We start from the raw sequence: 12,115 nt of genomic DNA on the forward strand, positions 1-12,115 counted from the left end.
CCAGCCTCCAAAATTTCCATATATCCGGACATCAAGAGATTGCTCCCACGCCCAAACGCGAGGAGGGAATACTGTGCCTTGTTCTAAAGCTCTATGGAACCCACTTCGTTTGACTCCTTAGCCAGCGCTGGCCTGCAGCCGTGCCCAGGCACCCCCTCCCCAGCTAGAGACCCTCAGCACAGCAGGCCCATCCCCACCTGCAGCCCTCTTAAGCCCTTGGCCCAGACCATGGTCACCTCACGGGTCCCACCTGGGCGTCCTCAGCCCCAGCTGGGGCCCATTGGGAAGAGGGGCCATTGCCAAAGCCCCACAGCACATCACCCCCTCCCCTGAGCCTCTCGCAGACAGAAAAGAGAAACAGGGACCCTGACAGAAGCACACGTTGAAAGAAAACTTCGAAAAACAACAGGGCACAAGAAACATAAGCAAAAAAATAACAGGGAGATGTAGAAAAAAAACATGAAAAAAGTGACAGGGTGCAGGACAGAGAGGGAAGAATGGGGAATCACAGACAGGGAAATGGTTAGTAGGAGACGGAGACCCAAAATTTCGAAAGGCGCAGGATGTAAGAATCATACCCAAGACTTGAAAGACAGGTACGCAGGACTGCACAGAAAGAGAGGAAGACGATGATGAAAAACGACGGGGTACAAGAAACATGGGAAAGAAATTAAAATTTATTTTGGGGAGACAGATAGAGGGAAAGGCAGCAAGAAGAACTGAAAACTGACGGGGATCAAGAAACATCAGAATCAGAAAGAAAGAGATGGAAAGCAAGAAATTAAGTCTCGAAAGAGACCGGGTACAAGAAACCCAGTCAAGCGTGAAAAGACGAGGCCAGGGAGCGCAGCAGAAGTCATCTGTGGTGGGTTGACCTCGGCTGGCCCCTGGGGACCCACCCAGCCGCTCCGTCGCTGCCCTTCCTCGACGAGACACGGGGAGAAATTAATTTTCTGCGCCGACAGCGGGGCCTCCACGGGTTGCAGGGGACTCTCTGCTCCGCTCCCGGCCGGCGTTGCCGACCGCGGCCTTGTTTGACCAGCGGCAGGTCCCTCTCTCAGCTGGCTGTGCCCAGCGTGGGGGGAGCTCCTGGTGTCTTCTCACACAACCCACCCCCGCAAAGACCTCATCACGTAAACCCGAGACAACAGCCGTCTGCTGCGGGGCAGAGAAGCCGGGGCGGCAGGGGACGGGCAAAGGGAGCCACAGGGGAAAGAAGACAGCCATGGGCTACAGCCCAGACAGGAGAACGCGAGAGGGGGAGAACCATGGAGACAAAAGTTGGCTGTGGGACAGATCTTTCCATACGATAACATCGTTTCTCTAATATAGCAGACGCAGGTACAGCTCTGCTCATCCCAAAAAAAAACCTTAATTAAAGAGCTGCCCACGCCACCTGCTGATGGCTACTCGATGGGAATTGACTCCACCACCTTGGCCTCGACGGCCTCGTTAGAACGTATTAACTGCGAACTCTTTTGCTGTTCCTCCTCCCCCTGACTCTACGCGACCGGGCAGAGCAGCTCCGAGCCCCAACACGCGCAAGCACAGACCCAACGCCACACACCACACGGCGAACAACGCCCCTCGGCGAGGAGAGAAGACTCTCGGCGAGGAGGACGACACCCCAACGTAAGCGACCGTCAGGCAAGAAGACCTGCGGGACCACGACGGCGACGTGAGAAAGGCTCGAGGGAAGCCCCAGGAAATGAGCACAACGCCACGGCCCGGGACAACGAGCGACTCTCAAACGGAGAAGACGAACGCGCAGGACGCCCGGCTCCCAGACCCAAGAACTCAAGGACGCAGGGAAGAAGTCGCAGTCACTGAAAATGGATGGCTAGAGAAGAGAGCTGCTCCCACAGCCAGGAGCAAGGCTGCAAACCTGGACCGTCCAGAAACTTCCGAGACGCCGGACCCAGCCACGCTTTAAGCTTACGACGCAAGAAAAGCAGCCCCCGACTGGGGCGATGCCGATGAGGATGGGCCTTCGAGGCTCTAGGGATGGTGCCTCAAGCACAGACCGCGCTCCTCAAGCGTAGGGAGAACATCGAGACCCACGGAAGGTCTAAGCCACAGAAAACACGCCGCGCACACCGCACAACGGACACAGGCCGGAACCGCCCTGCCCGGCTCGCGCTAGCGTTGTGCTGACGACCATCCCGCTCCCGTTGCCTACCCAAAGGGGATGGCGTCCAGCCCTCTGCCCGTCTCCAAAACGCCTCCCTGCGACTCCCAAACTTCTCCCCTCCTCCCAAGCCCTCCCCGGCTCCGGCCACTCAACTTGGCTTCCGGAGGGCCGGAGGCCTTAAATCCCTTGTCGTCAAAAAAAAAAACCCAGCGCCTCGACCCTCCGGGACATTCCCTTGGTCACCGGGTTCCTCTTCGTCGTCCGCCATTGAGGAAAAGAAAACGGTGCCAGCGAGAAGTTGCGGAGAGGCCAGCGCCGACCTCTCCCGCGGCTTCCCCTTCCTCCGAAGCACGACAGGACGCTGCTCGCCGCGGCCGTCCTCGCCGGAGACACCGGGACACAAAACGACCGTCGCCCGCGCGAGAAGTCACCGGCCCCAAGCGCCTCCTCGCCGCTGCCTCGGCTTAGCCCCTCTCCACGCGCGTCCTGCGCCCGAAGGGGAAAAAAAAAAAAAAGCCAACCAAAAGGCGTGGGCTGAGATACCGCCCGAAAACCTCAGCCTGCCCGCGGCCATTCCCGTCTCCTGCTCCTTTACCCCGGCCTCGCGCCCGCCTGCCCCCCATGGTTTCGGGCTGCCGCTTTGAGGCTCACAGACGCCCCGGAAAACAGACCCAAAGGACACTTGAACCTTCACCCACCGTACAACGTGGGAGAAAGAATCGCTGCTGCAGGCCACCAGCCATCGCTCGCCTTGCCCGAGTCGCGTCCGGTGCCAAGATCCCGCTTTACTCGCCACTTCGCACCTCCAAAATTAAAAAAAAAACCACAAAAACAAGAACACCCCACCGCCAAGCCGTCACACGGTGTCGCGTAGCCACCGGTGGCACCGTCCCTCCCAGCACCACGCACCCACCCGCCTCCTCACGGGGCCCCGCTTGCCGCGTCCATCACCCTTTGGTGGCCAGAGCAGACGGGACCCTGCCGACACCCAAACCCAGGGGCAAAACCGACGCGGCGGAGGCCGGTGAACCCGCCGACCCCTCTCCCGGCCGACCCCCGGCGCCGAAACTGGAGAAAAACCCCTTCCCTCCTCCGCAGCCGTCGGGGAAGGGCCCCCCGCTCCCTCATGGCGGCGCCCGTCGGTCAACCAACGGGAAAGGCGCCGCGCGTGCGCAGTGCGGCTGTACGGCACAGGGGGGCGCCATGAGCCGTACGGCAGTACGGAAAAAAGGCCACTCATGCGCAGTACGGCAGTAAGGCACTGGGGGGCGCCATGAGCCGTACGGCTGCACGGAAAAGAGGCCGCGCGTGCGCAGTACGGCTGTACGGCACTGGGAGCCGCCATGAGCCGTACGGAAAAGGCGTCGCGCATGCGCAGTGCGGCTGTACGGCACAGGGGGGCGCCATGATCCGTACGGCTGTACGGAAAAGACGCCGCGCATGCGCAGTAGGGCTGTACGGAAAAGAGGCCGCGCATGCGCAGTGCGGCTGTACGGCACAGGGGGGCGCCATGATCCGTACGGCTGTACGGAAAAGACGCCGCGCATGCGCAGTAGGGCTGTACGGAAAAGAGGCCGCGCATGCGCAGTGCGGCTGTACGGCACAGGGGGCGCCATGATCCGTACGGCTGTACGGAAAAGAGGCCGCGCATGCGCAGTACGGCTGTACGGAAATGGCGCCGCGCATGCGCAGTACGGCTGTACGGCAGAGGTAGGCGCCATGAGCCGTACGGCTGTACGGAAAAGAGTCCGCGCATGCGCAGTAGGGCTGTACGAAAAAGAGGCCGCGCATGCGCAGTGCGGCTGTACGGCACAGGGGGGCGCCATGAGCCGTACGGCTGTACGGGAAAGAGTCCGCGCATGCGCAGTACGGCTGTACGGCACAGGGGGGCGCCATGAGCCGTACGGCTGCACAGAAAAGAGGCCGCGCATGCGCAGTACGGCTGTACGGGAAAGAGTCCGCGCATGCGCAGTACGGCTGTACGGCACAGGGGGGCGCCATGAGCCGTACGGCTGCACAGAAAAGAGGCCGCGCATGCGCAGTACGGCTGTACGGGAAAGAGGCCGCGCATGCGCAGTACAGCTGTACGGCACAGGGGGGCGCCATGAGCCGTAGGGAAAAGGCGCCGCGCATGCGCAGTACGGCTGTACGGCACTGGGGGGCGCCATGAGCCGTACGACTGTACGGAAAAGAGTCCGCGCATGCGCAGTACGGCTGTACGGCACAGGGGGGCGCCATGAGCCGTACGGAGAAGACGTCGCGCATGCGCAGTGCGGCTGTACGGCACAGGGGGGCGCCATGAGCCGTACGGAAAAGAGGACGCACATGCGCAGTACGGCTGTCCGGTAAATTCCCCTCACTTTCCCCCCAATTTGCCTACTTTTCCCCTCAACTCGCTCGCTCTACCCCACGAAATGGCGCCCAGCCCCTTAAGATGGCGGCGCACACACACCCCCCCCCCCCCTCCCCGCACGCGCCCGACGCACTGCGCACGCGCCTGACGCACCGCCCCGCTCCCCCGGAGGGGCGGGGCCGGGGAGCGGCGCGGAGGGGTTCGCGTAACGCGCCCCTGTCCGGAGGCGGAGGGATCCGCTTCGGCGCGCTGAGTCCCTTTAAAGAGGCGGAGGGCTCCGCGCCTGCGCAGTGCGGTCCGCGGCCGCCGCCGCCGCTTTATTCGGTTTTCTCGGGGCGGGGGATTAAAAGTCGGTTCTGGCGCCGGGAACGCGGTCTCCATGCGCGCTCGGACGTGGCTCCGGCTCCGGCTCCGGCGGGGGTCGAAGGTTGCAGCTTGAGGCCGGGGGGGGGAGGGTGGGGGTCGATCCCTGAGGGGGGTCGGGGGGTCCTGGGGAGTCTCAAGGGGTCCCAGAGGCTCAAGGGGTCCCAGAGGCTCCTGGGGGGGGTCTCGGGGGGGTATTGGGGGTCCTGGGGGGTATCAGGGGGCTATTGGGGATCTCAGGGGGTCCCAGAGGCGTCTGGGGGGGGTATTGGGGGGTCCTGGGGGGCATCAGGGGGCTATTGGGGATCTTGGGGGGTCTCAGGGGAGATTTTGCGGGGCCCTGGGGTGCCCTAGGGGGGGTTGGGGGCTCTAGGGGGATCCTGGGGGGAGATTGGGGGGGTCCCAAGTGATTGGGGTGGGGGGGTGGCTGAGGGAGCATTAGGGGGTGCCAGGAGGTTTGGGGGTATTTTTTGGGGAGGGGGGGGGGTCTCGGGGGTTTGGGCGTCCCGGGATGGTTTTGGGGCATCCCAGGGGGTTTTGGGGGGGGTCCCTGGGGGGCTTCAGAGGGGCGTTGGATGGATTTTGGGGGGGGGGGGGTCCCAGGGCGTTTTGGGGAGTTCTGGGGGGTTTTTGGAGGTTCCGGAGTGGCTTGGGGGGGGGGGGTAGAGGGGGGTCGATTTTGGAAGGTCCCGGGGTGGTTTTGGGGGATCCCAAGGGGATTTTCGGAGGGTCCTGGGTGGGGTTGGGGGGGGGAGGGGCATTGTGAGGGTTTTGGGGGTCCCTGGGGTGATTTGGGAGGGGGTCTTGGGGAATTCTGGAAGGTTCTGGGGTGGTTTTGAGCCGTTCCGGGGTTTTTGGGGATCCCTGTGGTGATTTTTGGGGGCTCCCGGGGGGGTTTTGGGGCATCCCAAGGGGATTTGGGGGGGTCCTGGATGGATCTTGGGGGGGGTGGTGGTTCTGGGGACTCTCGTCTGCATTCTGGGGGGTTCCTGGGGGATTTGGAGGGTCCTGGGGGATTTGGGGGGGGGGTCCCAGGGTGGTTTTGGGGCATCCCAAGAGATTTGGGGGGTCCTGGGTGGGATTGGGGGGGATTCAGGGAGGCCTTGGGTAGATTTGGGGGGGTCCTGGGTGGATTTTTGGGGGTCCTGGGGTGGTTTTGGGGCATCCCAGGGTTTTTGGGGGCGGGAGGGGGGGGAGTTGGGGATGGATTTGGGGGGGGGTTCCAAGGGGGTTTGGGGGGGGACTTGGGGGGGGGGACGGGACCCTGGAGTGGTTTTGGCGCTTCCCGGGTGCGTTTTTTTGGGGGGTTCCCGTGGCCTTCCAAACCCAAAGCGGGGCGGGGTCTATGGGGCGGGGGCGCCCCCCCCCAGGCTGCCCCGAGAGAGGGTGCGGCTGCGGCCCCGCTCGCCCTCCCCGGAGGCGGAGCTGGAGACGGAGGCGGTGCGGAAGCGGGAGAGGCGCGTCATGGCCGCTGCCGCCACTGCTGGGAGGGCGTGGCGTCAGGGGACACGCCCCCTGCCCCGCAAGCCCCGCCCCTTGGAGCCCCCCCCGCCCCCCGCAGCGCCCCCCCCCCCCCCAGGGGGGTTAGTGCAGGGGGAAATGCCCTCAGGCCCCACCCCCTCCCCGAAGCCACGCCCCCTCCCCGAAGCCACGCCCCACGCCAACGCAAGGAAACAGGCCCCGCCCCCTCCAAGCGGCTCCAATAGGGTTAATGGAAGGGAGGAGGCCACGCCCCCTTGCCGCAAGCCATGCCCCCAAGCCCCCAGTGGGGTTAGTGCGGAGCTGCAGGACACGCCCCCTTTATTAGGCCACGTCCCCCCACGGGGTTAGTGCAGGGGAGGCATCCCCGAGGCCACGCCCCCTCCCCGAGGCCACGCCCCTCGTGCACCCTGTGACATCACACGTGACCTCACAAAGGGGCGGTGCCGTCACACGTTGGAGGGGGGGAGGGGGAGGGGGGAGGTGACGTGAGGCGGGGGGGGAGGGTGTGGCCTCACGCGTGACATCACCGCTGACGTCATCGCTGACGTCTCTCCCTACCTGGCCCCACGCTGCGCTTGCGGTCCAGGACGTGGGGGACTGGGGGGCGGGGTAATTAACCCCCCGGAGCAATTAATTACCCCCCCGGGTCACTGATTACCCCCACACCCCCCCCCCCCGCAGCCATTCATTACCCCCCCAGGGCCATTAATTAACCTGCAGGGGGGCTAATAATGCACCCCACCCCCTCGGGCAGATTTATACCCCAGGAAAAGCAGTTAATTACCCCCCCCGGAGCACTAATTAACCCAGGGGTCATTAATTGCTGTCCCCGGGGGTCTTCATTACCCCCCAGGGCAATTAATTGCCCCCCCCCTTGGGTGCTAATTTCTCCCCGGGGGGGGGGGGGGTTAATGAGCTCTCATGAATATTAATGAGCACTAATTGTACTCACTGTAGCCCATGCCCTGCACGAAGTACTTGAAGGCCTCTGTCAGCTTGGCCGGCTGGGGAGGGCGGGGGGGGTCAAGACCACGCCCCTTTAGGCCACGCCCCCTTTAAGCCACACCCCAACCCCCCCATAGGGGGCCCCTCCCCTTTAAGCCCCGCTCCCTCCCCTTAGGCTACGCCCCCTCCCCCTCAAACCACACCCACACCCCCCTTATATGGGGGACGCCCTGAGGCCACGCCCCCTCCCCCCTTAGCCACGCCCCCCCAACCAACCCCTTCTATGGCTTTGGTGCGCCCTTACGCCACGCCCCCTCCCTTCCAAGCCCTGCCCCTACAGCCCCCCATAGAAGGCCAGTGCCAGGCCACGCCCCCCCTTAGGCCATGCCCCCTCAGTCTCCCAGACCACGCCCCCTCCCCCTTAAGCCACGCCCCCCCGTTGGCGCTGGTGACCTTTGACCCCTCACCTGGCTGAGCTGGGGCTGCCCCCCTCCGTCCGCCATCTGTGGGGTGTCAAAGGTCACGGTGTAGGGGGTCAAAGGTCACCTTGAGGAAGGAGGTCTGGGTGGGGTCCAGCTTGGCGTTGCACTCCACCTGGGGGGGGGGGACGGGCCGTGGCGGGGGTCACGTGACTCCACGAGGGTCACGGGACGGGCCATGTGACCCCGGCACGTGACCTCACGGGGGGGCGGGGTCAGGTGACGTCACTCACCACGGCCTCCTCGTGGGGGGAGCCGTCGCCCACCACCAGCAACATGGGGCAGCTTTGGGGGGGGGTGGAGGGGAGAGGGGGTCAAAGGTCACTGTGGGGGGTCGGAGGCCATCCCAGAGGCACGGGGTCAAAGGTCAGAGGGGCGAGGGGGGGTCGCTCACCGCAGGCTGCCGGCCCCGCTGCGCACCAGGCCCAGGTCACCGCGGCTGCGCGGCCCCGGCAGGAGCAGGAGCAGGAGCAGGAGCAGGAGCAGGGAGCCGCCACCGCCACGGTGAGTGCCCCCAGTACACACCAGTACACACCGGTGCCCCCCCGGTGCCCTCCCAGTATAGCCCAGTGCCCTCCCAGTGCCTCCCAGTACAGCCCAGTCCCTCCTAGTGCCCCCCAGTACAGCCCAGTCCCTCCCAGTGCCCCACAGCCCCCTCCCAGTGCCTCCCAGTATAGCCCAGTGCCCCACAGCCCCCTCCCAGTGCCTCCCAGTATATCCCAGTGCCCTCCCAGTGCCCCACAGCCCCCCCCCAGTGCCTCCCAGTATAACCCAGTGCCCTCCCAGTGCCCCACAGCCCCCTCCCAGTGCCCCCCAGTACAGCCCAGTGCCTCCCAGTGCCCCACAGCCCCCCACCTGTTGTACATGCCCCACAGCAGGGGGGCGTTGGGGGTCGCCCCCAGCCGGGCCCGGCTGCTCTGCACGGCCGGGGGGGCGGCCGACAGCTCCTCCTGTGGGGCAGACCCACAAGTGAGCCGCAACTGACCCCCCGCCGCTCCCCCGGACCCACAACCGACCCGTAACCCACCCCGAGACCCATAACTGACCCACCCCAGGGCCACGGCTGACTCACCACCGACCCACAAGTGACCCCCCAGGACCCATAACTGATGCCCCCAGCCCCACAAGTTCCTCCCCCCGGCCCCACAAGTGCCCCCGGCCCCACCTGGGTGAAGAGATGGGCCAGGATCATGTCGGTGGTGGAGGACGTCAGGCCCGAGAGCTGTGGGGCAGCAAGTGGGGCGCCATGGGACCCACAGCGACCCATAAGGAGCCACGGGACCCATGGAACCTACAGGGACCCATGGGACCCATAGAGACCCACAGTGACCCATAGAGACCCACGGGACCCATTGGGACCCATGGGACCCACAGAGACCCGTGGGACCCACAGGGACCCGGCGGGACCCATAGGTGCCCCATAGTCCCATGGACACCCGTAAGTGACCCACAGAACATCTAGAGGTGCCCCATAGCGCCGTGGAGACCCATAAGTGACCCGCGGCTGCTCCGTAGCCCCATGGAGACCCATAAGTGACCCATAGGTGCCCCATGGAGACCCATAGAAGACCTAAAGGTGCCCCATATGCCCACAGAGACCCACTAGAGCGCCCCACAGCCGCCCCATGGCCGCCCCACAGCCGCCCCACCTTGTGCGCGGCCCAGTCCATCCAGCCCTTGGCCTGGGGGTCGATGTTGACCAGCACCAGCCCCTCCACCGCCTCGGGGTGCAGCAGCTGTGGGGCAGGGCCGGGGGTCACCTCCTGCCCCACGGCGGTCCTCTCTGCCACATAGACACCTCCCCGGACCCATAGATTCCCCGCCGACCCCACAGTGACCCCCAAGAACCCAACGCAGGAGCTCCTCAAACCTCCTCCGGACCCACAGCGATCCCACCCAAGGGCCCTCCTGCCCCACAGCGACCCCCCTGCCCCATAGCGACCTCCCCAGCCCCATAGATTCCCCCCCCAGAGCCCTCCAGACCCACGGCGACCCCCCCAGACCCCCAAATTCCCCCCCCAGAGACCCTTCAGGACCCCTCCAGAACCCCCCCAGATCCCTCCAGCCCCACAGCGACCCCCAAGTTCTCCCCCAAGGAACCCCCCCAAACCCCCTCCAGACCCACAATGACACTCCCCCCCCCCCGACCCACATGTGTCCCCCCAGATGCCCCGCAACCCCCCCGCCAGACCCACAGATCCCCCCCAGGTGACCCATAGCCCCCCTGAGACCCACAGAACCCCACAGAACCCCCCCCAGATGCCCCATACACCCCCCCCAGAGACCCTCAGGACCCCCCCTCCAAGGACCCACAGATCTCCCCCCCCCAAGATGCCCCATAACCACCCCCGAGCCCCTCCATGTGCCCCCCCCCCCCCCAGCCCCACTCACCCCAAATTTCGCCAGGACGAAGGCGCCGGCCCCCACCCCCATCCCGATGATGCTGGCGATGCTGGGGGTGGGGGGTGGAGTGTCACGAGTTCAAGGTCATCCTGACCCCCCCCCCCCCGCTATGGGGCAGCCCCCCAACTCACTTGAGGTACTGGAGGATGCAGGGGATCATCTCGGCCAGTTGCTCCAGTGAGGGGTACTGGTACCTGGGGGGCAGGGGGGGGTCAACGGGTCAACGGGGGGGTGACAGGGGGTCAACGGGGTCAACTCGGGGGTTGGTGGGGTCAATGGGGCCAGCTTGGGGGTCAATGGGATCATGGGAGGTCAACTGTGGGTCAACGGGGCCAACTTGGGGGTCAATGGGATCATGGGAGGTCAACTGTGGGTCAATGGGGCCAACTTGGGGGTCAATGGGATCATGGGAGGTCAACTGTGGGTCAGCGGGGCCAACTTGGGGGTCAGCGGGGCCAACTTGGGGGTCACTGGGGTCAACCGGGAGGTCGGTGGGGCCAACTTGGGGGTCAGTGAAGCCAACTGGGGGGCCAACAGGGTCAACTCGGGGGTCGGTGGGGTCAATGGGATCATGGGAGGTCAACTGTGGGTCAACGGGGCCAACTTGGGGGTCAGCGGGGCCAACTTGGGGGTCAATGAAGCCAACTGGGGGGCCAACAGGGTCAACTCAGGGGTCGGTGGGGTCAACGGGGCCAACTTGGGGGTCAATGGGATCATGGGAGGTCAACTGTGGGTCAGCGGGGCCAACTTGGGGGTCACTGGGGTTAACCGGGAGGTCGGTGGGGCCAACTTGGGGGTCAGTGAAGCCAACTGGGGGGCCAACAGGGTCAACTCGGGGGTCGGTGGGGTCAATGGGGCCAACTTGGGGGTCAATGGGATCATGGGAGGTCAACTGTGGGTCAGTGGGGCCAACTTGGGGGTCAATGGGATCATGGGAGGTCAACTGTGGGTCAGCGGGGCCAACTTGGGGGTCAGCGGGGCCAACGGGGAGGGGCAACGGAGACTCAAGGTGGTCAATCAAGGGTTCAAGCGGGATCAAGCGGGGCGGGATCAGCGGGGCTGGGGGAGGGGGGGGTTGGGGGGCGGGCGATGGGGGTCGCGGGGCGCCGTGGGTTGCACCCTGGGGGGTAGGGGGGGGCGCCCTCCTCCATGCCGGGGGGGTCGACGTGGACCACCAGGAAGTTCTTGACGATCTCCCCCATCTCCTCGTGGGCGAAGAGCGGGGTGAAGCACGACTCGTCTGGGGACAGCCCCACCCCACGGCTATGGGGCTGGACCCACGGCCGTGGGGCAGGGGGCACCCATGGGGCCAGGGAAGGGATGGAAGGGCCCCAGGTGCCCGGGGAGGGGGGACCCAGGGGACTGGGGAGGGGACCCAGGTGGCCGGGGGGACCCCCACCTATGGGGCTGGACCCGGATCTATGGGGCAGAGGGGACCCAGGTGTCCAGGGGCACACACATCTATGGGGCTGGGACCCCCACCTGTGGGTCTGTCCCCCCATCTCTGGGTCTGGGTCCCCCATCTATGGGTCTTGGACCCCCTGGTGTGGGTCTAGAACCCCTATCTCCAGGTCTGGGACCCCCAGGTGTGGGTCTGGAACACCCGTCTCTGGGTCTGGGCCCCCCATGTGTGGGTCCGTCCCCCCACCTCTGGGTCTGGGCCCCCCGTGTGTGAGCCTGGTCCCCCATCTATGGGTCTGGGCCCCCCATGTGTGGCTCTGGGACCCACCTCTATGGGTCTAGAACCCCCAGGTGTGGCCCTGGTCCCCCATCTCTGGGTCTGGGCCCCCCATGTGTGGGTCTGTCCCCCCATCTCTGGGCCTGGTCCCCCATCTATGGGTTTGGGACCCCCAGGTGTGGGTCTAGAACCCCCATCTCCAGGTCTGGGACCCCCATCTGTGGGTCTGGAACCCCCATCTCTGGGTCTGGGCCCCCCATGTGTGGGCCTGGTCCCCCATC

At 65.5% G+C, this 12,115-nt stretch overlaps 1 protein-coding gene across 2 annotated transcripts; it reads right to left on the reverse strand.

Moving 5' to 3' along the window:
- Positions 1 to 6,825: 6,825 nt before the first annotated feature.
- On the reverse strand, positions 6,826 to 11,689 carry LOC141733885 (protein NDRG2-like). Of its 2 annotated transcripts, XM_074564928.1 has the most exons (12): positions 11,276 to 11,689; positions 10,288 to 10,350; positions 10,145 to 10,205; positions 9,403 to 9,489; positions 8,919 to 8,975; positions 8,609 to 8,703; positions 8,148 to 8,192; positions 7,987 to 8,038; positions 7,821 to 7,868; positions 7,742 to 7,777; positions 7,282 to 7,333; positions 6,826 to 6,926 (listed from the first exon to the last, which is right to left on the reverse strand). In XM_074564928.1, exons 1-12 carry the CDS (start codon positions 11,677 to 11,679, stop codon positions 6,865 to 6,867), a joined length of 1,062 nt encoding a protein of 353 aa, XP_074421029.1. In that variant the 5' UTR covers positions 11,680 to 11,689; the 3' UTR covers positions 6,826 to 6,864. The 2 variants fall into 2 exon arrangements, with proteins under 2 accessions (XP_074421029.1, XP_074421031.1); XM_074564930.1 differs by lacking the exon at positions 8,148 to 8,192.
- Positions 11,690 to 12,115: the final 426 nt, after the last annotated feature.

This window comes from Larus michahellis, chromosome 22 (assembly GCF_964199755.1).
Source record: "Larus michahellis chromosome 22, bLarMic1.1, whole genome shotgun sequence".
NCBI lineage: Eukaryota > Metazoa > Chordata > Aves > Charadriiformes > Laridae > Larus > Larus michahellis.

What these genes read in the sequence shown, in the direction of transcription:
- LOC141733885 (XM_074564928.1), bottom strand. Translation starts at nt 11,679, where the DNA reads ATGGGGGACCCAGACCCAGAGATGGGGGGACAGACCCACAGGTGGGGG. An exon ending in GCCCCCCCCTACCCCCCAGG is followed by an intron (nt 10,351 to 11,275) that starts GTGCAACCCACG and finishes CCTGCCCCCCAG; the next exon opens with GTACCAGTACCCCTCACTGG. An exon ending in CGTGCAGGGCATGGGCTACA is followed by an intron (nt 6,927 to 7,281) that starts GTGAGTACAATT and finishes CCCGCCCCCCAG; the next exon opens with TCCCCCACGTCCTGGACCGC.